The sequence below is a fragment of the Prionailurus viverrinus genome, chromosome E1 (genome assembly GCF_022837055.1).
Source record: "Prionailurus viverrinus isolate Anna chromosome E1, UM_Priviv_1.0, whole genome shotgun sequence".
In the NCBI taxonomy this organism is placed as follows: Eukaryota; Metazoa; Chordata; class Mammalia; order Carnivora; family Felidae; genus Prionailurus; species Prionailurus viverrinus.
In genome coordinates, this window is record NC_062574.1 from 30,759,712 (window position 1) to 30,787,096 (window position 27,385).

The 27,385-nt window shown below is 42.0% G+C and overlaps 1 protein-coding gene across 2 annotated transcripts; it reads left to right on the top strand.

The window, feature by feature from the left end:
- Nucleotides 1-26,053, top strand: MMD (monocyte to macrophage differentiation associated). Of its 2 annotated transcripts, XM_047832907.1 has the most exons (8): nucleotides 1-287; nucleotides 4,944-5,164; nucleotides 7,675-7,756; nucleotides 11,090-11,250; nucleotides 14,152-14,226; nucleotides 16,213-16,314; nucleotides 18,145-18,214; nucleotides 24,168-26,053. In XM_047832907.1, the coding sequence occupies exons 2-8, from the start codon at nucleotides 5,139-5,141 to the stop codon at nucleotides 24,366-24,368; spliced, it is 717 nt and encodes a 238-aa protein (XP_047688863.1). In that variant the 5' UTR covers nucleotides 1-287; nucleotides 4,944-5,138; the 3' UTR covers nucleotides 24,369-26,053. The 2 variants fall into 2 exon arrangements, with proteins under 2 accessions (XP_047688863.1, XP_047688862.1); XM_047832906.1 differs by lacking the exon at nucleotides 4,944-5,164 and having other exon boundaries at nucleotides 2-287.
- Nucleotides 26,054-27,385: the final 1,332 nt, after the last annotated feature.

Below are 27,385 nucleotides of genomic sequence, written 5' to 3' on the forward strand. Positions count from 1 at the left end.
TGCCCGGGGGCGGAGGAGCCGGGAGGCGGGAGGCGGGAGGCGCGGGGGCCGTTTAAGCGGCCTCCCTCCCGCCCCCAGCCGCCCGGTCTGGACCCGACCCTGTCCCGACCCCCGGCCTGGCCCACTCCAGCCTGCCCCGCCGAGCGGTCCGCCGGGCACGCGGGCGGCCTCCGGAGCAGCCCAAGCCCATGAGGGCCGCGCGCCCTGCCGCCGGCGCAGACGAGACGGAGCTCCCGGCCCCCGAGGAGGAGCGGAGGATCAATGCGGTTCAAGAATCGATTCCAGCGGTGAGAGGGATGGCGCCCCTGCCCCGCCGGCCGTGCCGGCAGCGGGTCCCCGATGCCGCCTCGTCCGGCGTGGGTCCCGGCTCCTCACCTGGATCCATCCCCCCGCGGATCCCGCGCCTTGGCGGGGGACCAGCTCTCCGGGGATTCCCCGCCCTGCCGTCCCCGGGCGATCCCCTTCCTCCCAGCATCGGGATCTCGTGCCTGACCCGGGTTCCCGGACCCCGAACCCCGAGCCTGCCCTCCTCCCACGGGATCCCACTGCGCACCCGACTGCATCCTGCCGACCCCCATCCCGGCAAGTGCTCGTGCCTTGCTCTGTGGACCCAAACCGCAGCCGCAGACGCCGACCCCGGTTCCGCCAACCCCGGCTGTGGCCTCCACCCCAAATCCCCAGCGTGGGGGGCTCCCGGGGCGCGCGGAACAGGGGTCGGGTAGCCGCTGCGCCCTGCAGTTTGATTTGTCGTAAACCGGGGTGCTGGGCGTTTTAGTGCTTTGTCTGTGATCGGTCCTAGCAACAGGGAAACTGAGGCATGCTCCACTGGGTTAGCCTTGCCCAGCCAGGTCCGGGCCTTGCTGGTTCTCTGAGCTTGCTGGCTTAGCGTCCAAGGGCGGTGCTGTGTTGGGCACTGCGAAGGGGCAAGTTAGCATTCGGGTGGTAAGAGCTGCTTTGAGGCGCCTGTGTTAGGAAACGAGGAGGAGGAACCGAGGAGGCGCCACCGGAAGGTTGGCCGGCAGCTCATTCACTGGAGGGCTGGTGGGAACGCCAGCCTAGGGAGGCACCGTGGCCTTAATCCCGACTCGGGTGTCTGCCATTTAGCCATGGATGGGGGCTGGCCCATGGTTCCGAGAGGAAGCTCTGGGCTTTTTTTCTAATTCTTCTTCGTTTAAGTGGGTGAAAGTTCATCTCCCCTGTGTTTCACTCTCCATCCTTTGTCTGAATCTGTCAGCCGTGGCCCCATTCCCAGACCTTCACTAGCAGGCAAGCTTGGTGTGCAGTAATGGGAATTTGAAAGAAGACAAGGAATGCATGAAATCCTCCAAGGAGGTTATTGTTGAGGTTTTAGACGTTGCCTTTTATTTCAGAATTTCAAACTGTACTTTTTTTTTTTTTCTTTCCAACCTCCTAATCCTCCCATGCCCACTCACCCATTATGCTTCTCTCATTCCTCCCCCCAGGCCCCAAAGGTAAAGGAGCCAAAAATGCATAGGAAGAGTTGGGGTGGGCTGTGCCATTAGAAGGGTGAATCAGTTTGAAGACTTGGATTAACTTCTGAATATTGCTCATCACTCAGGGTGTTGAATGCCTGGCAATATTCCCTAGGTGGGAACATGGTATCAGTGCTTCTAAAGGCAAAAAAGAACCATGATGTCTGGCTTTAGAACTGAAGTCAGGAATGAAGATTGGAGGGGTCTTAAGGGAGAAAGGAACCTGCATTGAGACATGATTGGTAAAGCCCTGTGCATGTGGTTTGTTTGATTTGGTTTTACTTCTTTGCACATCTTGTGCTCTTCCTGTTTTCAGAGAACAGTGGAAATATTCTGTGAAATTACCCTTCCTTATTTGATTGAATTTGTATTTCTTTCCTGTCCTTTGAATTCTCCTTTAGAAAGAAAAAAAAAGCCCCCCCTTTTTTTGCCCAAACGTTAAAACAAATCTTCAGAAAAATGAAAAGAAGAAAAAAACACCTTCATTTAGGATCCCACTATCTCAGTTGGTTGAACTACTTTTTGCTGGATGCTAATTTATCCAGCCCTTATTATCAATGTAGTAATGTGATTTTGCACTCCACTTCTTTCATTTAAAAATGAAAACTAGAGGTATTTTCTTTTGGTGTGGCATAGACTTTGTAATTTTCTCAGTGACTGCACAATAGGAATGGATATTTAACATATATTTTTTGGATGGCATCTACACCTACCCTGATTTTCTCTGAAGATTGAATGATCACGTAATTGCTTGTTTTTCTATTACAGACTAGACTGGAAAGCCATTTCTAAGGATAAATTTGTACTTGGTTATGAAGCCTGCAAATACAAATTAATTTAAGAAAAATCCTGGTTTTTGTGGTCTACAACATTAAAATGTTGAGGGTGCTATTCATCACCCCTTAGAGCCTTGTTCATTATGTATCTTTTGAGCATTCAGAAAAGTTATAGGCAGGTAAGTTACAGAAAAACTGGAGGGAAGGACATACTGTCTTTGAATGCATGTGTCTGCTTCTCCAGATAGATTTATCGGTACTCCCTTGAAGAGCATTTGATTGCAGTAAAAACATTTCATTAGGCTGTAGTTTGTGGCTGTGCCTAAATTACAAGAAATGAACACCTTGCTGGTTTGTTCTTAATAGAAACTTGGTGGTCATTGTGGCTTTGGATAAACTTCTATGGTTCTGCCATTTCCGCAGAAGAAGGCTGTAAAGAAGTGTAGCCCACTGTGCTAAGCGGAGGGTTTTATGCATGCATGGCTTCTCAAAAAGTTTAGGATATGAAAAGTGCCACTGGGACACAGAGCATATCTTCCACATTTGAGTCTCACTCCACACCCTCCCCCCCACCCAGAGTCATTTTCTCCCTATGGCAGCATCCCTGACTGATCAGAATAGCTGCTAACATTTATTGAGTACTTACTTGTGCCAGGCAGTGGCTGGGCATTTGCATATTACTCGTCTCCTTCTCAACTCTAACCCTGGAAGATAAATGTTATACCCATTTAATGGTAGAGCAAATCGAGCTAGAGAGTAAAAGGGAACTTGCCAAAATCACATGGCTGGGAAAGGGCAGACCCATTTATTTCAATTCAGTGTTTTGTCCCTCTCCACCACCCACCGCTGCCAGTTCACCTGTTTCTGTCTCCCTGCCCACACCACAGCATCCATGTGTAAAGCGCTGAGGCTGAGGGTCTGCAGAGCCTCTACTGTATTGTGTTGGTATATATACCCCTTTCTCCAGCCTTGCTACTGAAAATCCAAGAAGGATGCTCCTTTCCCCAGCCCCAGCCTTGTGATCTGATAACGTGGTAAAGTACCTGATTCGTGAGCATTAGGATGTCTTCCAGCACAGCCTGTTGCCTTTTTTTTTAATTTTATTTTCTTTTTTATTTTTAAATATGTTCTCAGAACACTGAATTACAGGCATGGAGTAGTCTTCTTATATATATGCCTCTCTCTTATTCAATAATTAAACTAAATGCCTTCCACCACTATCATCACCTCTGGCAGTGGACACTATTCCTGAACACCACACCATGCTCACTCATAAACTGGCTAATAATAAGGTGCTGTGTGTCGGGGTTGGCTTACGTTGCTCCATCAAGTGATGTTGAAAGAGCCCTTGGAACGTCCATGGTCTTTGCCTTTTCATGAGACTTAAGGTTCTTTTGGCCCTAAGACTGCCTATTTCTCTTTATTACATACAGAACCTGTTGGATCCCCAGTGAAACTAATTGACAAGGGGATACCTCTCGATTAAGACAAAATAGTTAAGCGACAGCCAGAATTTCTATTTATTCACTCAACACTTATTAAGTTCCAATAGTAAGCCGGGCATTGTGCTTGGGATTAGAAAGAAATGGTAAACAAGAAGGGCTTCGTGGAATTCACATTACCATGGGGAAAGATGAAATAAAAAATACAAAAGTGGGGAAAAAAAGCCCAATTTTTACTAATTCTGGTAAGGGCCCTGGTGGGGTGGGGAGGGCTGAAATGATACTTTAGGTAGGATGGTCAGGAAAACCTCTGAGGAGCTGACACTTGAGCTGAGCTTGACAGGTGAGGAAGGTTGAACCTTCTGGAGAAGAACGTTAGAGGCAGAAATAAACAGCAAACACAAACGCCCTGAGCCAGACAAGACCTTGGTGTTTTAAGGAGCAGAGAGGAGGTGGTGTAGCTGGAGGGTGGAAAGTGGAAGGAAGGTGGCACCCTGAGGCTGCAGCAGTGGTGGGGCCCAGGCCACCAAAGGCAGGTTTTAAGCTAGAGTTGGGGTGTGTGCTATGATCTGGTTTTCATAGACTATTGTGGCTGCCAAATGAAGAAGACAGTATATGGGGGGACGAGTAGGGAGACTGATGAAGAGATTTGTGTTTTATAGATTAGAGAGGTCGATGTCTTGATTTAAGGTGGGGTCTGTGGAACTGTCTAGAGTAGGCTGATCTGGAGTATACTTGGAAGTGGTATTGACAACACTTGTATTTGGAGAATGGGGAACACCTAGGAATCAAAGACAGCTTCTGGGATTTGACCTTGGGCCTCAGAGATCTACAGATGAGATGCGGATCTAGTCTCTCAGAAGGCCCAGTGCTTTGGGCTATCTGTTCTTTCTCTCCAGAGTTTTGAAGTTTTGTCACCTTTCTCCCTGAGTAAGGGAGAAGCAAGAGAGAGTGTTGAAAGAAAGTGAGGAGATGAGTGAACAAACGTGACTAAAAACTTTATAGAAGTGTGGTTCCCACACCCAGGATTAAATCGCCTTCCCTCAAACCCAGTAAAACACTCTGGAAACTCTCTTCTAGAGTTACTCCGCCTGAAGTAGAGGCAGCTTCCATAAATGGGCACTGTTTTCCGTAACACTTGAGGACCTTTCTCATTCTTTTTGGAGGAGGAGAATAGAATAGGTTCCTTGTGTGGGCGTTGATTTGCATTTTACTTCTGCCTTTCCATTTAGGTCTTAGGAACGATTTCTTCAGGAGGCTATGTTGGAGGCTTGATTGTACCCCGGCAGATCAGAGACAAATGGACAAATTGCACTGTCAATTTCCCAGCAGAACGTGTTGTGCCATGGTTTCACTGAGCCCCAGACAGTGATGGGCTCCTCGCAGACTTGCTCTTCGCTGGTCTAGAAGCAAATCTGGCTCTGCCCATGAGAGACTACCTGAAGTCACATGGGTGGGATATTTTTCTCTACAACTTACGAGTTTATTTTTACCCTGAGTGATTCCGGGTGGGCAGGGACTAAGCTGTCATAAACATGGCCACCCAGCTTCTTTGCTTTTAGGAGAAAATGTGAAAGCCTATCCCTGTTGCTGTGTAATGGCTTGACTATTTTTAGATTGGGCTGCCAGAGATATAAATTGCTATTTTAGTCCTCAGCCTGGTGGTGGGTAGACAAACCCTACTTACTGCACCCTAAACAGAACACTCTCAATCTACCCTCCACCATCTTGTTCTTTACCCTTTAAAATTACTAATAGGGGGGGAGCCCGGGTGGCTCAGTCCGTTAAGCATCAGACTCTGGATTTCAGCGCAGGTCATGATCTCATGGTTCATGGGATTGAGCCCCATGTCCATGCTGACAACATGGAGCCTGCTTGCGATTCTCTCTCCCTCTTGCCCCTCCCCCACTCTCACAGGTGCTCTCTCAAAATAAATATTGAAAAAAAAAATATATATATATATATAATTCCTAATAGGTTATGCGACTTATAGCTTTGTTATGTCTCGGGGTAATGATGAGGTAGATCCTTGAATGCTTGGGACACTTTGAAAGCATTCTTCCCAAGAGTGCAATTATTTTCCCCTTTACTAATAACAGCTCTGTAGCAACACTCTTGCCCCTTAGGAAATTAGTAAAATTATTTAAAGGATTATCAGGGGAGAAAAAGATTTATTTATGTATGTGCGAGAATGTCTTGGATAAAATCTGAAGCTGTTAACTGCACGTTTCTGTTAAACAGTTTTCAGACCATCTGGCGAATTCCATTCAATCCGTACATATTCTGCACACGAGTTAGATAACTAACTCATTGGTGGTGCAAGTGAAATATCTTCACTGTCCCAAATTCATTCCCCAGTGGATTTTCCATCTGAACTCTCTATATTGGGTTAACAGGAACTGCTGTCTTCTTTTTTATTTATTTGCTCTAAGGATAACAGGCCCTTTTAATTCAGGGAGAAAATGCTAGTCTTTTGTTCCTAAGCCAGGCACTGATTAGGATGCCTTGACCATGTGCTTCAGCCAATTTTTGGCATCCTGGCTCTGCCGTTTGGTTCAGCCTGGTACCATTTTTTCATCACGGCGATTAATAAGGTGTGACTAGTCAGAACTCATTAGTGGCAAATAACAAAATCTCCCCCCTCCCCCATCTTAAACTAGCTGAAGCAAAAGGATAATTTATAGTGCAAAGGCTGTTGACATCTTGCAGGCTCCAAGCCCAGGAATGCAGTGGCGCCTCTGAGACCTGCGTGCTGTTGGGGTTCTTGTACCTCTGTTGGTTTCTCTGCATCTACTTCTTTCAGGCAGCCGCTTTTTTTATCTGCCTGAACTTACATCTCCCCTTTTCCAACAGAACAGACAGAATAAGCCAGCATCCCTCAGAAAACATGGCACAGGTGTGGGTTGGATTTGGGGAGAGCCTCACCTACACACTGAAGTGGAAGAATGCTTCATGGTTTTCACTGTGCACTTGTTTCCACAGAGTTGGCCCAAAGGGAAGTGTGGAATATGGGTATGTGTCTATATGTATAACAGATATTGGTATTTAGATACATACACATATTTGTGTGTATATGTTTGTTTTTTTTAAGTTTATTTACTTGGGGTGGGGAGCGGGGTGGCAGAGAGAGGAAGAAAGAGAATCCCAAGCAGGTTCCGCACTTTCAGCGAGGAGCCTGATGGGGGGCTCGGACTACGAACCATAAAATCATGAGCTGAGCTGAAGTCCAACACTTAACTGACTGAGCCACCCAGGCGCCCCAAGTATATCTGAATTGTATAGCCAGAGTATCAGGTAGTAGTCATATATTTGGATTTGGAAGCAAACTTTTAATTCAGGAAGAATGCAGGTAAAAACATATCTCTTGTTTAGGCAGCCTAGACGCAGCCCAGCATCATTTATTTAAGCTCTCTGTGCTGACACAGGTAATACAATATAGGGAATCTAGTTGGATGGACCTGCTAATTGTGGAATGTAGGATGTAAGGATCGACATGTATAAAGGTTTATGCATTTTGAGAGAGAAAATTGAAGCCTTGTATTGTGTCCCTTTTCATCGAATGGCAGCTACAGGCATTTAAAGTTTAGAAAAATTCCCTTGTTTTTTTCCCCTAAGATTTAAGATTTGGTTGTGCCTTTTTTTTCTTTGTAATTTTTTTTAGCATGGGGGTGGGGTATGAGTTGAAGGGGGTGGATAGGATTTCTATTTGCTTTTGGTTGGTAGAAGGTTTTTCTTTTGACTAAGCTGAAAGAATACTTAATCCAGTGAACTAAGGCATTTGCTTTCAGATCATGGTTGTTGGCTCAGTTTACACCTGTTTGGTGGCTTTGTTTTTGTTCCCGTAACTAGGTATTTCCAGCAGTCCCCTCTGCAATTAGAATGGACCAAACAATATTGGCAGCCTTCCCCATTGTTCTTCACACGCTTTGAGCTTTTTCACGTGATGTCTTTTTGTTTGGACAGGTTCATGAACCACCGGGCCCCAGCCAATGGCCGCTACAAACCAACCTGTTACGAACATGCTGCTAACTGTTACACGCATGCAGTGAGTATGCGTTGTCTGCCTTTTGCATCCTTCCCAAAGGGCCCCGGTGGGAGGGCGGGCTGTTATCTTTAGTCCCCTCAGCCCAGTTAGTTGGATGTGCCTACCTCTGTGACCTTTGCTCTCAGGATATCAGTGCTGGGTCATGTTACCAGAAACTGTGAACATGTCGAACGCTTTGAGTGCTCTGATCTACAGTCAGCAATGTCGGTCCTAAACTGACTTTCTCTGACAAGATCTTCCTTAAAAGAGCAATAGTAGTAAGTACTCTAGTTATGGGAAAACCAAAGAAAACTAATTTATGAGGACTGTCACCTCTGACATGAAGTGAATCACCCTTTCAAGACGATCAACTGTGTTCGTGTGGCCAGGAGAGTTGACGGTTTTGATGAAAAGGGTGCTTTTTCTTACTAAATGATCCCTTGAAACAGGTAGGCACACCGTCCCAACCTCTGCAGTGCCCATATTATTTCACATCTTGAAGGAAAAGCTGATTTGATCCCTAAATTCTTAGTGAACTTTTTTTTTCCTTAAAAAGCAAAACATGCTCATTATAAAAAACTTACAAAATATTGAAGAATATATAAGAAAAACAAAACTACCCAGACATAAATTAACACTTTGGTACATTTCTTCTACTTGCGTGCTGTGTTCAGGAACATGTATTTTCATGGTTTTCCTGTTAATGTATTATTGACATTTTCTTGTCATTGTGAATTTCCTTTTATCTATGGCTTCATTATTCCCTTTGAAAGTTGCATTTACTGAGACTTTTGAAGGAAAGATTGTGGCTGCATAGTCTGAAGATACAAAACAGAGAAGGAGGCCAATTTAATCCTTTCATGACCAGTGTTTAGAATAGGCTAATGTAATTATTTTAGACAACGTTAGTACAATATATAGGTTACATACATATGTCTTAAGAATTAAATTTGCCTGAATTCCAGTTGTGCCTTTTCATGTCTTTAATCTTCCCCAAAGAATAGTTCTAGTATTTTCTGTAACAAAACAATGATGCCAAATAACCCCCAAATAAACTTTGTGGTTTCCAGTGGACTCCTTTATAATCTAATAGAACAACACCATTTGGTCATTCCTTAGCATAAATCAAAGTTTGTAAAGCATTGGTTTTATGTACTGTAATGATGGAATTCACGTATTACTTAATACTGAGACATCATCCTCATTTATCACTGGATGTCCTTGTGCCTTAGGTGCTAAAAAGACTTTTATTTAAATCATTAATATGCTTGAATCTAGCTAATGAGAAAAATTACTAGCTGACATGCTTGCCCTGGATTCTGTAGAAGAGCTTCAATAATGAAATTTGGAGTAACCTCTCTAGTGGACAGTCTCCTTAGACCCATGGCTTAGATTCTGGGGACAGGAAAGATTCAGTGGAATTCTCTAGACTTGATGTGACCCCTGTCTTCACTTTAGTGATGCACTTATGTAAAGTGAGCTTTCACCAGAGGGTCAAAATGTTTACAGTACCAACTTGGACTAAAGAATGCACACCTAATTTGATTGTCTCCCAAACCTGCAGGATATCCAGCTTTTATTCTTGACCAGATGTTCGATGAATTTAACAGCTAAAAGTAAATTATTACTTCTGAAGATAATTGCCCATAGACCCATAAGAAAAAGTTGTGTGCTTGTATGTGTGTATGTGAATCTAGGGCAAGATTAGGATATAAAGAATATAAAAGCCTGAATAATAATTTATGTGGCCTGTTCCTTCACTCATTGCTCCAAAAAATATCCATTATTTTTTTCTATTTACCAATTACAAAACACTGATGAAAGTTACAGGTATAGTGCCTTGATAATTTCTATACCACTGATCAATAAAAGTAATCAACGAAGTGTTTTTTACTTAGCATTATATCGAGGACTTAAACTACTTAAATATCATAGTTTGGCTATAGAGTTGCACAGTTCACCTCTAGGAATATTATTTGCTAGAGACGGACCAGATTGGTCCCTCGTGTCTTCTGGGTATGTCATAAGTTAAGGAATACTTGTAAAAAACAAAGTTAGGGAAAAGCTGACAAAACCTCCATGTTCATTTTTTAGAAGAGAAATGTCACCTTATTAAACTTTACTAAACTGTATCCCTAATTTTTGAATTTCAGAGAGCAGTAACATTTCTTCCATCATCATCATTTCATTTAAAGAGAGGGTATTTTAACATGAAAAAGTAGAAAGGACATAATCTCAGAATAAATGAAGTTCTGTCTTATGAAGAACTTACCTTATTGTCTTTGATTTTTCTCATACTGTCTGGGCCAGTGAAAACTTCAGCATTTGAATATTTAGTGTTGATCTTATCTAGGGGATAGGATATTTTTGTTGGAAGAGGGCAAAAGTAGGTGATGGGGGTGTGGAGAGAAGATTGCTAAATTTTGCATTCTTTGCCAGGTACGTGTACTCTAATATCTAATAGTTTATTTTTTCCTGAGGATGTGTGTTAATATCAAATGTTTGCTCCTCTTCAATTTTACGGAGAACCTACAACGTCTCTAAAAAGATGGAGTCTTTAAAAGAAAAAATTTCACTAGTCATACTCATACTCCTACGACAGACATTGAAATTGGTGTCCATGTGGAGTGTAAACTATGGTACAGGAAACAAAAGTCCCTGTAAGGTTCTGGTTTCTTAAAATTACTCGAGTAGATGACAGGAGAGTGGATTACCCTTGCTTACTTGAAAGGTGCTATTAAAAATGAAATAACCCAAAAATGCTTTCACTTTGCAGTAGTTCCCCAATTGATGGAATGATCCAAACTAAAAATCGGGACATATGACTTGCACAGTTGATTTGTGTGTGTGTGTGTGTGTGTGTGTGTGTGTGTGTGGTGTGCGCATTAGGATACTTGCTGACTCAATTCATTGGCTTAACCCTTTGCTGAAATATTGAGATGTCAGTAGTTCATGGGGGAAATAGGAAAGAACATTTAAAAGCAAGACCTCCCTGGGAAATCTGGGTATATGCTTGGCATTTGAATATTTGAAGTACCTACTCAAAATCACATTAGACAATAGGATGAAATCTGTTCTTCCGTGATGAAATCAGGATAAAGAACATCTGCTTTGCAACAACTGAGTAATGTCACATCTTTTACTGCTGACTTCAGTACCTGCTGGTGGGCACGGTTCCTGGGCCCTGAGCAGCCATAGCTGACAACTCAGTGTGGCTCTGGTGAGGATTATCCAGGAGAGGCAAATGTTTAAAATTATCTTTCTAAAATTGTCCCTGCTAAACCTGTGTATTTTTAACAAAGGTCTCAATTTAGGAAAACCCAGGATATTTACTTTTCTTTGCCTTTCCCTCAGTTCCTCATTGTTCCGGCCATTGTGGGCAGTGCCCTCCTCCATCGGCTGTCTGACGACTGCTGGGAAAAGATAACTGCATGGATTTATGGAATGGGCCTCTGTGCGCTCTTCATTGTTTCCACAGTATTTCACATTGTATCATGGAAAAAGAGCCACTTAAGGTACTGTGGATAGCACGCTATTTCAACAGATCAGAATAGTTGACTCAGGTTAGCCTCCCGTACTGGCATGTTTCGTCAGGTTGAAGCAGTAGAGGAGCTAGATGTCTTCTTGCCTTGTATTCAGGAAATTTCCTATGGATTGGACAGACTCTGAGGACCCCCATATGTATCTAAGAAAGCTGGCCTTTCTCAGAAGCCGCCGACAAAAACCGCACTGTTTCCCCAGGACTTACAATGTGGAATCCTGAGACCTCTTAATGTTGTCGGGTGCGCCAAGGATGCCCTAAGAGCGCAGCAGCTGTGGGGTAGTGACAGAGTACAGTGAACTTGGAGTCAGCCCAGCCCTGCCACTTACCCTTTCGGAAGTCCCCTGACCCCACAGAACCTCTGTGTCTTCATTACTAAAATGAGACTAACGATGCCCGACTCGCAGGGTTCTGTGATAGGTGAATGAGACAGTGCATGCCAAAATCATCTGAAAATTGCAAATGACCAGGACTTTGTAATGTAAGGAGATTTGCTACAGTTTGGGTTTATTGTCTTGCAAAGTTCAGCTTCCAGAATTGGGTGCTGTGTATCTGTTCAAACAGAGTTCACAGATTTTGCTACAATTAGCTGTCAGGTACTTTCCAAACCATACCAAGCCCGTTAGCCTCCCAACGAGGACATAAAAGCATTCCTCCTCTGGGTGAAGGATTAATTTGGGGGAATACAAAAGATGCAGCACACCATTCAGTTGCTTATGGAATAGATTCTGTACAACCCCAAAGCACAACACTTCTTCTCAGAAAAGGAGTATTCCGAGCAGACTTAGAGTGCTTTAAAATAATAGAATATAGCTTTCAGTTTTACAGAATGTCCAAAGAAAAAAATCTCAAACATTCAGACAATCCAGTATTTAAGAACAGGGTTTGAGGTTCGTGAGATGATTACCGGTCTCCTTATGTGTGGAGTCATAGTTTCATAGCAGGAAGGATTCTTAGGGGTCATTAATCCAGACCCCTTAATTTTCACCAAGGGACACTGAGGCTTAGAAGGGGTCTACCTTGCCCAGGACAGTGACCCCCAGCAGTGTCTGATCATCCCAGGACCTCTGACTCCCAGTCCTGAGGAGTTTTTCACCACACCCTTCTCAGTACTGCTTACAGTTACCAGCCGGCCACCTTTGCCTAGAAGGTGGCAGTTCCTTGGGCCAAAAATGAAACCACAGCATCGGATCATGAGGGCTTGCTGAGGCATACTCACAAGAGAGCCCCAAAAGTACCCGTCTCTCCAGCACACACTGTCACAGAGATCAGAGGCCAGAGCACTTCGTTATTGTCCTGGCACAACCCAGTGCCTGTGGTTGTCTCGGCTGACTTGGCTTTGATGTCTAGACTTCTGAATCAATAAAGAGTTGTAGATGCATGCTTGAGTATTCAGGGCTCTCTCCCAGGGGCCGGAGAAGAAGGTGTAACAGAAACCAGGCTCTCTTGAACCTTGAAATAGCACTGCTAAAATCATGAGCCACGTGTGGATTTTTGCTCTGTCTTCATTTTTTTATAGATCCAAATATAGCCTTAATTTATAAAGGCAAGGGAATGAGCATTTATTGAGTACCTACTATGTGCTAGATACTATGCTAATGAACACATGGTCCACGTGATCTCATTTAATGCTCACACACACTCTATGATAGAAATGTTGTTATGTCTATTTTCCCTGTGTGGAGAGTAAGGGTCAGAGAAGCCGGTCATGGATCTTGAATAACATTACAGGTCTGACTTTACCTTCTGTACCAAGAGCCTAATAATCTAGAGAGCAGAATCAGAAAGGCCTCAGACCTGGCTAGGAATCACAATCATCCAAAGAGTTAAAAAATAATAATAATAATAATAATAAGATTCTTCTCTTCCCTCCATCCCCTACCCCATGTTCTAGCCCTTTTATACATTACAATCTTCTGGACTGGAGTTTGTGACTATTTTATAAGCTCCCCAGGTGATGGTGATACGCAGTCAAGTTTGAGAAGCATTAATGTAGTGTAAGCCTTTGAGACCTGTGACCTAAATTATTTTGCCTCCACTAACATGACTAACGCTAACTGTGACTAAAACGTCCTCAACTTGCTTTGGTCGACATTGTGTGTGTGGTGAGGCAAAATGTAACAGTAGCACTCCACCAAGTCACAGCTCTCACCACTTGGACACGAAAATGGATTCAAGACGATGCAGTGCATTCATTCACACTTTTAAATCACTTCAGTAAAGGGCATGTTCTGTCTAATCCATTTGGGGACTAGACCTCAGTGAGCCAGATCTTTGTACACTTCCCGAATTTTCAGTTTTGGAAGGAGGAACTCATTTAGAAATCCAGGTGGCTACCTGCTTGCAGCAAATATGCCTCTTAATTTTTTGTTTATTTGTTTTTGTTTTTGTCGTTGTTGTTCCTAAGTTAGTTTCTGAATTTCCTTTATTACAACTTATCATCTACATTAAGCTATTTGAAGTGAAACATTCTTTGAAGGTATTCTAAAAAGGCATGAAAAACCACTTCACATCCTGCACTATGACAGGGGTTGAGGGGTGGTCTGCCCTCGAGGAGTTTTCTTTCTCAGTTACATAGGCTCTAAAAGAAATGGAAAACCTCAGAAAAGACAGGTTTTGTTTGTTTGTTTTTTAACCACTTTGGAGTTCCTGATTACTGTATCTCATATATGGTGAGTATCGCATGTGCAAGCTTAAGAGTAATGTAAAGCTTTTACTTGCGGCTTCATAATATTAAAAATACCTTTGAAAGCCAAGTTATAACTGCCCCAAGGAGCTAGAACAGGAATGGAAATTACAACACGGTGGAGTGATAACCCATGCTGCCAGTCTGAAACTTTTCTGAAAACTTGCTAACTTGTTTTTCCCCCACTAGGACAGTGGAACATTGTTTTCACATGTGTGATAGAATGGTTATTTATTTCTTCATTGCTGCTTCTTACGCTCCATGGTAAGATACCTTCTTTCTATTTTTGAAGGTAGCGTTTTGGGGATAGAATTTCTGTCCCGCTTCCCTCCCTTCCTCGGGTCCCTGCCCCAGCCCCCATGCATATGCCCCCCCTCCCCACCTCCACCCCCTGCCAGTACACATGCATACATGCTTTTTTAAATTTTTTATTTACTTGGGTCAGATTGCAGATTTTAAGGGGAGAATGTTACTGCTGTTCAGAATACATACCTGGCACTGGGTTATTCAAGAGGAAGCGCTAAGAACTTGTTCGTAGGTAGCATTCTGTCTTTTGAAATATGTCACCCTTGCTTTCCACATTCTTTTTCTGCTTTTGCTGCTGTTCATAATACTTGGACATCTAATTGTTTAAGTGGAAATGCTGTAAATACGTGTGAGGAAAACAAGCTCGCTTTTGAAATTTACCGTTTTCAATTCACTTCACAGCACGGTAGCTACTATATATGGAGTACATGTCTTACTTCTTTAGCTTATATGAGTAGAAGAACTAAACAAATTAGCTGCTTAAAATATCTAGTATTCTGGCGCAGTGGGTGGAGCGTGTGACTTTTGACCTCAGGGCTGTGAGTTTAAGCCCTGCACTGGGCATACAGATTATTTTTTTAAAAATGATATATTAAAAAAAAAATACCTAGTATTCTCTTCATTTTTTTTTTTTAATCTTTCTGTTCTTTTGGTACAGATCAGGTAGAATCTGTTGTTGCCTTGAAACCTAAATTAAAGGAACATTCGATTCCCTCTACGAAGACATGATCCAGTTTTAAACACTCAGAAATTCATGTTGTGCCATGAACGGCTAGAGTCACTAGAAACAACAGGCCTCTACATTCTGACTTACGCAGCATCCATCATTAAAAAGAAACCTAATTGTCTGTTGGAGTAAAAAGTGTGTTCCCTCTCTAATACTTGTCACTAAATTATAGGTCTGTATCATATTGGAGCGAGAACAGTTACAGGCTTTGGGGAAGTGCTCCCCAATTTAAGTAAATAAAATTTTTTAAAGTTGGCTGAGGAATCAAATATTACAGTAAGGAACTTGTTTTCATGTAGTTTTCAATAGGCAGGTGGTGCCTTTTCCATCTGGAAATAATCGTTTTGTAGTCATAGCCAATCAGAATAACGTTTGGTTTTCTTCTCATGTCCATTCTTTAAAATTTTTTTTTTCAACGTTTATTTATTTTTGGGACAGAGAGAGACAGAGCATGAACGGGCGAGGGGCAGAGAGAGAGGGAGACACAGAATCGGAAACAGGCTCCAGGCTCCGAGCCATCAGCCCAGAGCCTGACGCGGGGCTCGAACTCACGGACCGCGAGATCGTGACCTGGCTGAAGTCGGACGCTTAACCAACTGCGCCACCCAGGCGCCCCTTCTCATGTCCATTCTTAATATGAAATGAGTACAAATGAATTTGCAGCATCTTAAAACTCAAGCTTTACAAGAGTCCACAGTTAAAATTCTGACAAAATGTCTTTCATAACATACATTGGGCTAATTCATGTTCTCTCTTGGCCGAGAGATTGGTAATGCAGATACTTGGTCTGTGTATTAGGTATCCTCTGTGGGTATGTGATCCTGGCTCAGGATTTTGTTCAGGGTTCTCATTAAGCTCTGTAAGCGGTCCGCTTGCAGATACATTATCAGAATTAAGCTAATCTGACAGCAGTCTGCCTTATAAGGCAAGTCAGGCATCACAGGTGTGATGGGACTCACTTCATACCTCCTTTTAGCTGGTTCTATTTTTAAACCACATTGGAACAATTCGAAGTCTTAAAGGTCAACTGAAAATTTTATCTTTATTAATTTTGCCCAAACTGCCTAAATACTTCCGTGGCATGTTGAATGCCTTTTCCTCCTGGTTTTATGCTAGCGCTTGCTCCCCCAGTTTTCAGGCCTAGAGGAAAACACGGGTCCTGTGAATTCCCTTCATTTATCACTTCTGTTCTTTGTTGTCATGTTTACATTTTTTAGGTTAAATCTCCGTGAACTTGGACCCCTGGCATCTCATATGCGTTGGTTTATCTGGCTCATGGCAGCTGGAGGAACCATTTATGTATTTCTCTACCATGAAAAGTAAGAGAACGTAATTTACATTTGATAGTTTAAAAATTAACTGCCTAAATTTTATCGACATTACAACATAATTTGCTTTATATTTGCACTTCAAAATAGTAGAAATACATAAATAGAATATATATTGCTTTTAACAAATCTTTGAAACCATTTGGTATTCGTTGTTGGTAGACAGATTGCTGTGGAAAGAACTGAATGGCACACGTGTGACAGGAAGCAGTTGAGGGACAATCCTCAGGTGACTGGCCTTATCAGCGAACTTAGCCTTATTCTCTGTAATCTACGCTTAGCCCATGAGAAAAGTAATTGCTTCTCAAGCTTTCTATGAAGATTGAAGATAACAGATAAGAACAACACTTATCTAGACAGGAACCCAGAAGATGTTCCAAACTAAGCTTCCCTGAGAAAGGGGATATTTGGAGAGGCATCCTAATCACAGGGCACATTTTTTAACCCATTATTCATTGCCCATAGTCAGAAATGTGAAGCAATATAAAAAGGAAAGCCTGTTGAGATTTAGCATGATGGCTCTAGAGGAGACCTTCAAAGTCATCTATTCCTGCCTCATGGTTAAGAAAAAAAATGAGAACATTTGGGATGTGCATCAAATTAGCGATTCGTGTAGAATTAGGACCCAAGTGTCCTAGTTCTTGTTCCATGGCTCTTTTCATTACTTCAGATGCCTGAATTTGAGAAACCCACAAGCATGAAATCATTGTCTTTGAATACAGTTTATTAGCTTACCTGTTGTTGTTGGCAGAACGGCTCTCAGAATTGAACATGTTGTGTTTATCACAAAGTATTAAGTTATTTTCTCTTTTCAGAAGAAAATGGTAGTTTTCACTAACTTCTGACTTTGAAATTCACTTAAATGCATTTTTCACTACAATTAGCAATTCTGAGTGGTGTTATGTAGTGTATATAAATCCAAGAGAACAGTTTGCTTCTTGGGCCCGAACCCCTAACTTACATCCTTGGATAAAATAGAAAGTATAGTAAAACAACTATCTTTTCTCCTATTCCAGGCTTCCTAATGTAAAGCAAACCCACAAACCCATTCTTCCCCAGGTCCCTGATAAGGTTACTTCATGGTGGACTCTTGAGTATAAAACATGGAGAATGAGATGTGAGTCACCTATGGCCATTCGGTTGGGCAGATATTAGGGAGTGCCTAAAGTGCCAGGCACTGTGGTAGGCTTTGCACATCCAAACATAAATGAAATTTGGCCTCTGCCTCCAGGGAACGTAGAGCATCCTTTGATTAGGCTGAAATGCAAGTTAAATTTCAGTGGAGTATATTTCTTAGTGTTTTCGGACATTCTGTAGCCTCATGGGATGAGCCTTACAAGTTGGGAGTTTGTGCAGATGAAAAATAAAGAGACAGAAAACTACATGCTCTTCATTCCTTAGGGCTCCTCCCCCTCCGCCACTGATAAGCCTGGCCCCATATGGCATCCCTGTCCTGTCCATCATGATAATTTCAGCTTCTTGTAGCTGTGGATTGGGGCAGTAATGAGGGCAAACACTGGGAGATTGGAAGCGGGAAAATGCATGGTGGATTGGATGCAACGGTAACTCCTTTTGGCAGAAAACATTTTCCAAGTTACTAATGGAGTTTGATGCCATTTCAGTCCTGAGAGGAATGCTAGTTCACTGTCACTCAACTATAGTGTTTTAATTAGAGCCCTAATGGTCTACTGGGAAAATATGGTTCATTGGGATAGTTGAAGACTTTGCATTTCTCTTTCAAAAGAAAAAAGGGAAAGCTGGTATGGGACTGGACTAGATGTTATAGGAATACATAAAATGAACTGCCTTTCTATCCTGCAGGTATAAGGTGGTTGAGCTCTTTTTCTATCTCACAATGGGGTTTTCTCCAGCTTTGGTGGTGACATCAATGGTAAGAAATGGCTTCATAATTTTAGTTATTTCACCTAATTTCCTTTTTAATTGCTGGGATTCTTCATGTGTGTATAGATACGATATGTAGTTTTTCTTTCTGAAATTATGACGTGTCCATTAACTAGAGACTCCAAAGAAAAAGTATGTAAATAGCAAAGCGCCAACAATCTGTTTTAGCTACTGTTTGGAGTTTGGAGAAGTTCTGCACTGAAGTGTGTTTCTTTCCATATGGTAATCTTCTGTATGTGTTTCTTTGGATAACCTCATGGGTTATGTTATCTTTTGGATAACCATAACCATAACCCATGAGGTTATGGGTGGAGGGGTATTTCTGCCCAAAATGGTGTCTTAACCCTAAATCCACAGAAGAGGGTAAATTTTTTTATGTCTTAAAATGAAAAAACTATAAATTACTGACTTTTTGAATCCTAAGAATTAGAGGGACCAGAAGAGCTCAGTTGTGTGAACATTTTATTTAACATTTCCCAAAAGTCTTCACTTTTACTTTTCTTTCACTTGGTTTCAAGTCAAATTATTTCTCTTTCTTAGAAAAGTGCTTTTTTATTTTAACTTTGCTTGAAAATTTCTTTTAATTTTTTTTTTTAGTATTTATTTTTGAGAGAGAGAGAGAGAGAGTACGGGCAGGGGAGGGCAGAGAGAGAGGGAGACACAGAATCCGAAGCGGGCTCCAGGCTCTGAGCTGTCAGCACAGAGCCTGACGCAGGACTCAAACCCATGAACCATGAGGTCATGACCTGAGCCGAAGTTGGATGCTTAACCAACTAAGCTGCCCAGGCGGCCCTATCTGTTAATTTTTTTTTTTTAAGTTTATTTATTTATTTTGAGAGAGAGAGACAGCTCGAGTCTGGGAGGGGAAGAGAAAGAATTCCAAGCATGGTCCACATTGTCAGTGCAGAGCCCGATGCAGGGCTCAAACTCATGAACTATGAGATCGTGACCCAAGCTGAAATCAAGAGCAGATCTTAACTGACTGAACCACCTGGGCACCCCTCTGTCAATTTGAAAGAAAAACAGCATTATGGCCTTGTGATCCCATCCAACTGGTTACTTTGTGCCATTAGCTTGGTACCATCAGCTCCAGTATCCTACACTCTACACTGTTTGGCATTAGCCACTATGTTGTTAATTAAGGAACTCACACTGTGTCCAGTTTGAATTCTTTTCTCAGTCTATAGAGGTCAGAAGACTTGTATCTACCATTTCACTCCTGAGCTCATGGGCATATTATAAGAATGTACATAGCTCCTGCTCTGGTCACCAAAATACCTGTTAAAGGTTTAGGAGTTACAGGTTTGCTTGCTGTTTTCAGTAATATGTCTTATGAGAATGTTACAAGTTGTGTTTCTTTAGGATTAAAGAGCTTTATGGTAGCTTTAATAATTACCTAGCATTAGAAATCCATATAGTTTAGTTGGTAAAGGTAACAGGGAGTAGTGAGGGGAAGGAGATGAATAATGGAAATGAGAAAATCTGCCTTGCAGGCCATCTCGTTGGAGGGCAAATCAGGACACCCAAAACAGTTTAAGCAAGGTCTGTATGTGTAGGTTACTAATCACTAGAGTAGGACATCAAATAAATTCCCTCTGGCTACCATAAGAGCAGGTTTCTCCAGTATTTTTACTAGCCTAAATCTTGGCATTTTCACAAGTTGTACAGTAGTCAGTGACTAATGTTTATGATAGTCAAACAGGATAATCCTCGCATTTCCTCCCATAGACCTTAGCGCCAAGCAGGAAACTACAATTCATGTTCAATAAGAAACTATCATGAAGTTTTTATGTCTTTGGGGAAAGTGTAGGCTGCTGTGGGAGCACATGAGCCAAGCACCAGAGGAAATGGTGTTCAAGCTGATTCATAAAGACAAAAAAGGGCCTAGAGATAGTAAGGATGATACAAGTGGAATAGGAAAGAATATAGCATGAAGGGAGCCCTGAGAAGAGAAAGCACTAACACCTTTGAAGAATTGAAAATAGTTCATTGTTTGGAACATGAGGGTGTGCACCTGTTTGAGTGTACCTCTGGGCATGAGGTAGGTAAGTATGCAGGTAGCACAAGTCTTGTGATAAAGCTGGAAAGCTAGACAGAGACCAGATCAAAAAGAAACTCATAAGCCATATGAACTAACAACAGACTGGACACTCTAAGCTTTGGTTCTGGTCAGAACCAAATGACTTATTCTTATGCCATAAAGAATGATATAAAACTGGAAAAAGTAGATGAAACAACTGTTTCTTGGTATTGGACTGCAGACACAGGACTGTATTCCTTGAGGGAACAGAAACCAAAACATGAGCTTCAAATTCGCCCCAGTTTTCTCCCTGGGGACACTTTCCAAACTGCGACAAAAGAAAGGGGAGCCAGAAAGCAGCAGTCAGCGTGGAAGAAACAGAAATCAGCATTTCAGCTACTGAGCCTGCTGCAGTTTTGGGGTAGGATCCTGGAAAGGAAGGAGCTTCACAGAGAAGCATCTCCAGAAATCTACAAAGGGGTTTCCCTGAATCCTTGCCCAGATACTAAGCTGGATTTGCACAGGGCAAGATTCTGCATGCCCAGGTCAAGAGTAGCTGTTGAGATTCCAGAGGTGCCTGGTGCTGGAAGATACCAGGGTCCAACCAGCCAGAGTGGCCATGCTGAACAACTCAGGTGTTCAACTGAACCTAGAAAAGTGACCTTCATGTCTTAGGAGAACTGCTCTAGGTCTAGAGTGAGGACTGCCCTGGAATTGCCACAACAAATATACCTGATCCTCTGTATATAAACTGCCTACAGAACAAAACTCAACATTCCTAAAAGGAAGACCACAGAATCTGTACTCCAACAGCTTGCGTCCATTTATTCAAATAAATATTACTAGATAAACAAGAAGCAAGAAAAGGTGACACCACACACCTAAGGAAAAACAAGTCAATAGAAACAGATCCAAAGAGGACAGAGATGTTGAAATTTACATACAAGGACTTCCAAACATAATGAGTAAACAAATGAAGAATCTCAGAAAAGATATGGAACTGTAAAAAAGGAACCAAGTGGAAATTCTAGATTTGAAAATGATATGTTAAGAAAAAAATTCATTGGAGGGTTTAACAACAGATTAGATATTGCAAAAGAAGAGATCCATGAACTTGAAAATGCATAGACATGCTACAGGCTAGGGGAAAATACAGCGGTTGCTTTCTCTATATGTATCTGGTAAAAGACATGTATATGAAATATATAAAACACTCCAAATGAGTAATAGTCAGTCCTATAAAAATGAGTAAAACACTTGAACAGGCACTTCACAAAGAAATGTACTCAAGTATCCAGTAGGCCCTTGAAAAAGTGCTCAACACCATTAGTCATCCTGGAAATGAAAATTAAAACCTCAGTGTGCTACCAGAATATATCCTGTAGAACTGTTAAAATCAAAAAGACTGACAACACCAAATTCTAGCAAAGATGTGAACTAACTGGAACCCTAATTCATTGTTCCAGGGAGTATAAAATGGTATAACTATTTGGAAAATTGTTTAGCAGTTTATTATAAAATTAAGCATAAACTTATGACTCAACAGGTACTACCCATCAGAAATGAAAACATATACAGAAAGACCTCCATAAGCCCCAGATGGGAAGAATTGATAAACAAATTATAATAAATAAATCAAGGGAATGCTAAGTGATAAAAAGGAAGGAATGATTGATATACATAAGCACTTGCAGGAATCTCACAAATACAAAAAAACAGACATAAAAATATACATACATTATAATTCCATTTATGTGAAGTTTTAAAACAGATTTGGTCTGTGTTAATGCAGTAAGAATAATGGTTACCTTGGTGAAAGAGATTGTCCAGGATTGGGAGGGGGTGTTGGGGTAGTTATCTGTCTTGATAGGAGTATGGGTTAGATAGGTGTATGCATTTATCAAAACCCATGGTGTTCATGTAGTATTTATGCATTACACCCTGTAAATTAATCATCAATCAAAAAAATGACCCATCCCTCCCACCCACCCACCCTACCTCCCAAAAGAATATAAGCTCAGGAACCAGACTGCCTTGATTCAAACCCCATTCTGACACTTAAAAACTATGTGGCCTTGAGAAAATTATGAAACCTCTCTGTGTTTTAGTTTTCTCATCTGTAAAGTTGGGATAATAGTACCTAATTTAGGGTTGTGAAGATTAACTGAGTAAATATATGGAAATGCTTCAAACAGTGCCTGCTGTAACAAAGTAATGACATGGGTCATGATGAAAATGTGTTTTAGGATTAACTATGGTCTGGTTCTTTGAAAGTTGATAAATGTGGTGTCTTAGGGAGCTATCTTTAACAGAATGTTATGTCAGAACCAACCTGTATACTTGGCTTGGTCTCATGCTTATTGTTTTAGCAGAAAGAAAAGAAAAGTGGTATCTTTTGGGCAGTGACCAGCTCTATGATTTTGTTCAGGCTACTTCATTCCTCTGGTTTTACTCTCTTCATCTCTAAAATGAGGAGGTTGTGTTATGTTAGATGAGTGGCTTTTACTGTTCAGGAATTATATGCCTCCTTAAAAATGTGATGAATACTTTCTAGAAAAAAAATGCCCCTAATGCACATACCAGAGGATTTTGTATAATTAATGGATATTAATTGCTTTGTAACCTTTAGGAAATGATAAATGTGTGGTATTGGAATTTTTTTGTTTTGTTTTTTTTGTTCTGATAAAAATCAATCTGGCTGACTTTCCATCTTACCAAGGTTAATGAAAAATCTGGAATCAGTCGATTTGGGTTGGCTCCTTCCCCATCTTTTGATCCTACAAAAACCAGGGGGCCTATGTGAACTTTGAAGAAAGGACTGATCCTCATCTGTGGCCCTGGGTCCTCATGCCTGGTTCTTGGCTCATGGTTGTCCATTGCTGCCACTGTCTAGGCACATGGGACCCCGTCACGTTGGTGGCTGCATTAGAGCTTTCCCACGCTCCCTGCTGGACTTGGCTGCAGTCCAAGGCTCCAGGGCTCACAAGGTTGCAGTCATCAGTGCCCAGGCCTCTGGAACACCCACACACCTGTCCCTTTCCAGGGCCTCGCCACAATCTGGCTTAGGTTTCCACCACCTTGCAGAACCTGAGACTTTTCTATTCCTAGTCCTCAGGAATCCAGGGGACTGACTTGTTTCATCAATCCACCCCCCCCCCCCCACCTCCACCAAACCCTGCCTCTGTTCTCTTTCCCTCATTCACACAGACCAGTTTAATTTTGAAGATGGGCTGAGGTCTTGGAAAACCAAGAGCAACCTAAAAATTCTCTTTTTTATGTTAAAGCACAAAACTTCCTGCTAAGCTGAGAAACGCCCAGGCTCACAGACAAAAAGGCCTGGCAACATGTAGAAGGTTAGGAAGTATGTTATCCTTACACGCTCTCTGATCTCTGAGGTCACATGTAGCTCTGATTTCCTGTGTCAGCCATAAGGAAGCTGTAAGCTCACACAAGCAGGGGGGGAGTGTCAGAAAAGGAATCAGTGTGGTCCAGCGTTTGAGGAGGATAAGGGAACTGAAACCCCGGGCCCAGATGTAAATTCTAAATGGAGTGGTGTGGTCGTGCCTTAGTAGGGAAGAAAGCTCTTAAAGGAGAAGATGAAAGCCAAGGATTATACTTTATTAAAATGAATTCCCATGTCTGGATGTGATTGTAATCTGCTTCAACATGCTGTAGATGAGTAGAGTGTGGGTTCCGTAACCCGACTGCTTGCTCCGGTCCAAGATGGTCAACCCCCAGGGTAAATCCAGGTTGATAGATGAGAGGCTTTTAAGTTAAGTTCATGATTACGGACCGGGATTCAGCCTGTGCAGCTACTTCATTGTCTAGAAAATCAGCAGGCTCAGGGGGAATTGCAATTATCTCTTTAGTTTGTCACATCGAGTAACATCAAAACCTCTTTCTCTTTTTCCTCTGTTGACAGAATAACACTGATGGACTTCACGAACTTGCCTGTGGGGGCTTAATTTATTGCCTGGGAGTTGTGTTCTTCAAGAGTGATGGCATCATTCCATTTGCCCATGCCATCTGGCACCTGTTTGTGGCCACGGCAGCTGCGGTACATTACTATGCCATTTGGAAATACCTTTATCGCAGTCCTACAGACTTTATGCGACATTTATGACCAATCTGTACTAGGTCTCGAAACCAGTATTATTTCAATTATGGCACTTGGGAGTGGGGTAAGAGCTGAAGGTTGCACAGAGGGAAAAAGACAAACAAAGACAACTGCACTGACTTCCTTTATATCTTTTGAATATAATTACTGTGAAAGTATAAAAGCTGTGTTCTGGAATTTCCCTCTTCACAGCAGATAAATAAGGTAGTGAATTAATTATTCATTCCATTCCACTATCATGAAGGACTCTGGATAGACTTGGCCAACTGATGTTTACAAAACAGAATTTTGTATTTTAATTTTACAGATTTTACTACATGATTTTTCTAAATTACTAGGTCAGGTTGTAAAAGTCAGTGCAATAACAAAGCTTCCTTTTTAGGAGAAAATTGTTTCTATCACTTTCCCATTAGCTGTGTGAAGAATCATGGACAGAACTTACACTACTTTTACCATGTTTCATCTTGGCATAACATGGTTATTTTTTAAATAGAAAGTTTCATTTTTTGTAAATTTTTAAAGAATATTTCATCGAAGCGCATCTCTGCGGTTCCTCATTCATGTGAATTTTTGCAGCAAGCTGTCAACATTCCACAAATGAACAAACATTATACCTCTTCTGATAGTTTTATTAAGCATAGAGAAATTGCCAATTTTTAAAAACTGCGGTTTTCCAAACTTTTCTGCCAACCTCTGACTCTGAATTCCATGCTGCTTTGGGCCATATACTTGACCTCGTTTGGTTTACCAGTGATAGAAAAGTATTTTGATATCATTAACTTTTTCAAAGGACTCAACTTTTTCTCTATGCCTTTGCTATGTGTTCTTCAGGGTCCCTTTCAACAGTGGATGAGCATTCATGTCTGTGTTATGATGGTATTATTGGAGGGGCCATCCACGCGAGATTCCTGAAGAGTGTTATGAATTACAGTGAATAGTGGTACTGCCTGCTTGGTGCCCGTCAGTTAAGTCACTGTCACTTAGCTTACTATTATCAGTTTGGTACTCATTTTCAATTGTGGAACTAGATGCACAAATTCACATTCCTATCTTTCCCCTGCATCTCCTGATTTACTTTTTTTCTTTTCCGTAGCAAAATATCTAAAAGCATTGTTTGACAGATAGAAACCCATGCATCTGTAGTTCATGGGTTATGTCCTAGCTCAGTGGAGTGGTATTTAATATATCATTTTTGGTTTTTGCCCTCAGTGTCTTATATTAAGATTAACCTTAGTTGGCTTTGTTTATTAATCTCCTGTTGGTGTTTTAATAAATGAAATAACCTTGCCTTTAGATTGGTGCTGGTATTGACTGTTTGCAAGTACTGGGTTTGATCAGCGGAATAGTTGGTTTGATGAAACATTTAGGCTTACTCATTGAAGTTTTGCACTGATGCGGCTTCAAAAGAGGGTTTATTTTGGGTGTGCATATGTAGAACTCTCTCATTTGGGAAGAACTGGTATTTGCTGGTGAATTCTTAAACAGGCAAGGCGCCCAGTGATAACACCAACCAGACCACCCGTACCTGCATGATTCTGACCATCCTGATGCCTGTGGTTTTGTGTATTCTGTTTTTAATATATTAACTTTTGTGAATTTAAAGTCTGCTCAAAAGTAACACTGTCAAAACCACTAAAATGTATGTAAAAAATTGTGCTGTAGACTAGAATAAACTTGTTACTTGGATTTGTTCCACTGTCTCTGAATTAGATGACTGTGGAGATGATAATGCATTTTTCAGAGCTTGAGCTCATCTAGCGTTGTAATCTGTATACTCGCCTTTTTTCTTTTTCTTTTGAAAAGTCAGGATGAAAAGAGAAACAAATGTGCCCTGTCCTCTAGAACTTTCTAGCCCACTTTTTAATCATTGAAATGCCAGAGCCAGCTCAAACATTAAAATCAGCACACGTTTCACTTTAAAATATGCTAAAGATTGTAAATTTTATAAATGATGTATCTTTACGAAGAGAAGTCTTTTGGTTTAGCTTATGGAATATATTGCAAGGCTGAGGTTACACACTTTTGTATAAGCAACCAAACCTACATCATGTCACAAACAAGTGTGTGAATGTCTGAGCTCACTCCCTTTTCCACAGTGCAGCATCAGAGAGGTTCGACTCCTTCCTCCAGAGTCAGGGAGCTGGGACAGGCACACAGGTCCCTCTGGTTCCAAAGCCTCCTACTCACCATACACCACTGCTTTTTCAAAGCCAGCAAAAACAAACCAGTCAAGAAACTTGAACTGAAAATTCATCTGCAATGGCCATGGGAAAGAAAACACTATTCATGCAGTTTAGAGCCTCAGTAGACCCTCAGGCAACCCTCCATCAAACCTAATCTTGAAGACCAAGTATCTTGAAACATTATTATTCCCTATGATTCTGTCCCCACCGGGGTAACCTCATCTGTTTCTAGAGCATCCGCCCACTCCTGTGCTCTCTACCTTCCTGATCAGTATCCTCAGCCTAAAAGTATTTTCTGAAGACCAGACCTCTCTCATCAACTGTCCAGATGGCCCCTCGGCACATTTCACTCTGCCTGTCCCAAACTGAGTTCATTATCTTTCCTTATCCGCCCACCGCCAAGCCCATTTCTCTGACATGCCCTATCTTAGTTCATGGCATGGCTAGAGCCACACACCCATCCTTGATTCGTGTCACCCTCAGATCCAGCCAGCCAGCCAGAGCTGTCACCTGCCTCGGTCACCACTCCCTGATCTGCTTCCTTACCGCTCCCCCCACCCCTTCCTGCTGCAAGGAGCTACCAAACCCTAGTGAGCTGCCCTCAGACTGCTGAGACCACCTCAACGTACCACTACTACCCATGTACCCTTGCCACTGACTCCATCCCTTGAACAAGCACAGCCTCTTACACTGCAGGTGGCATTATCTTCCCAAAATAGAATCTAAGCACGGCTCTCTCCTGCTTTAAAACTTCCACTGACCCTTAGCCTGTAAGACTTGGGTCCACCCCTAAGCATGGTGTCTTCACATGCTGACTCCTTCCTGATCCTCTCTCTCAGA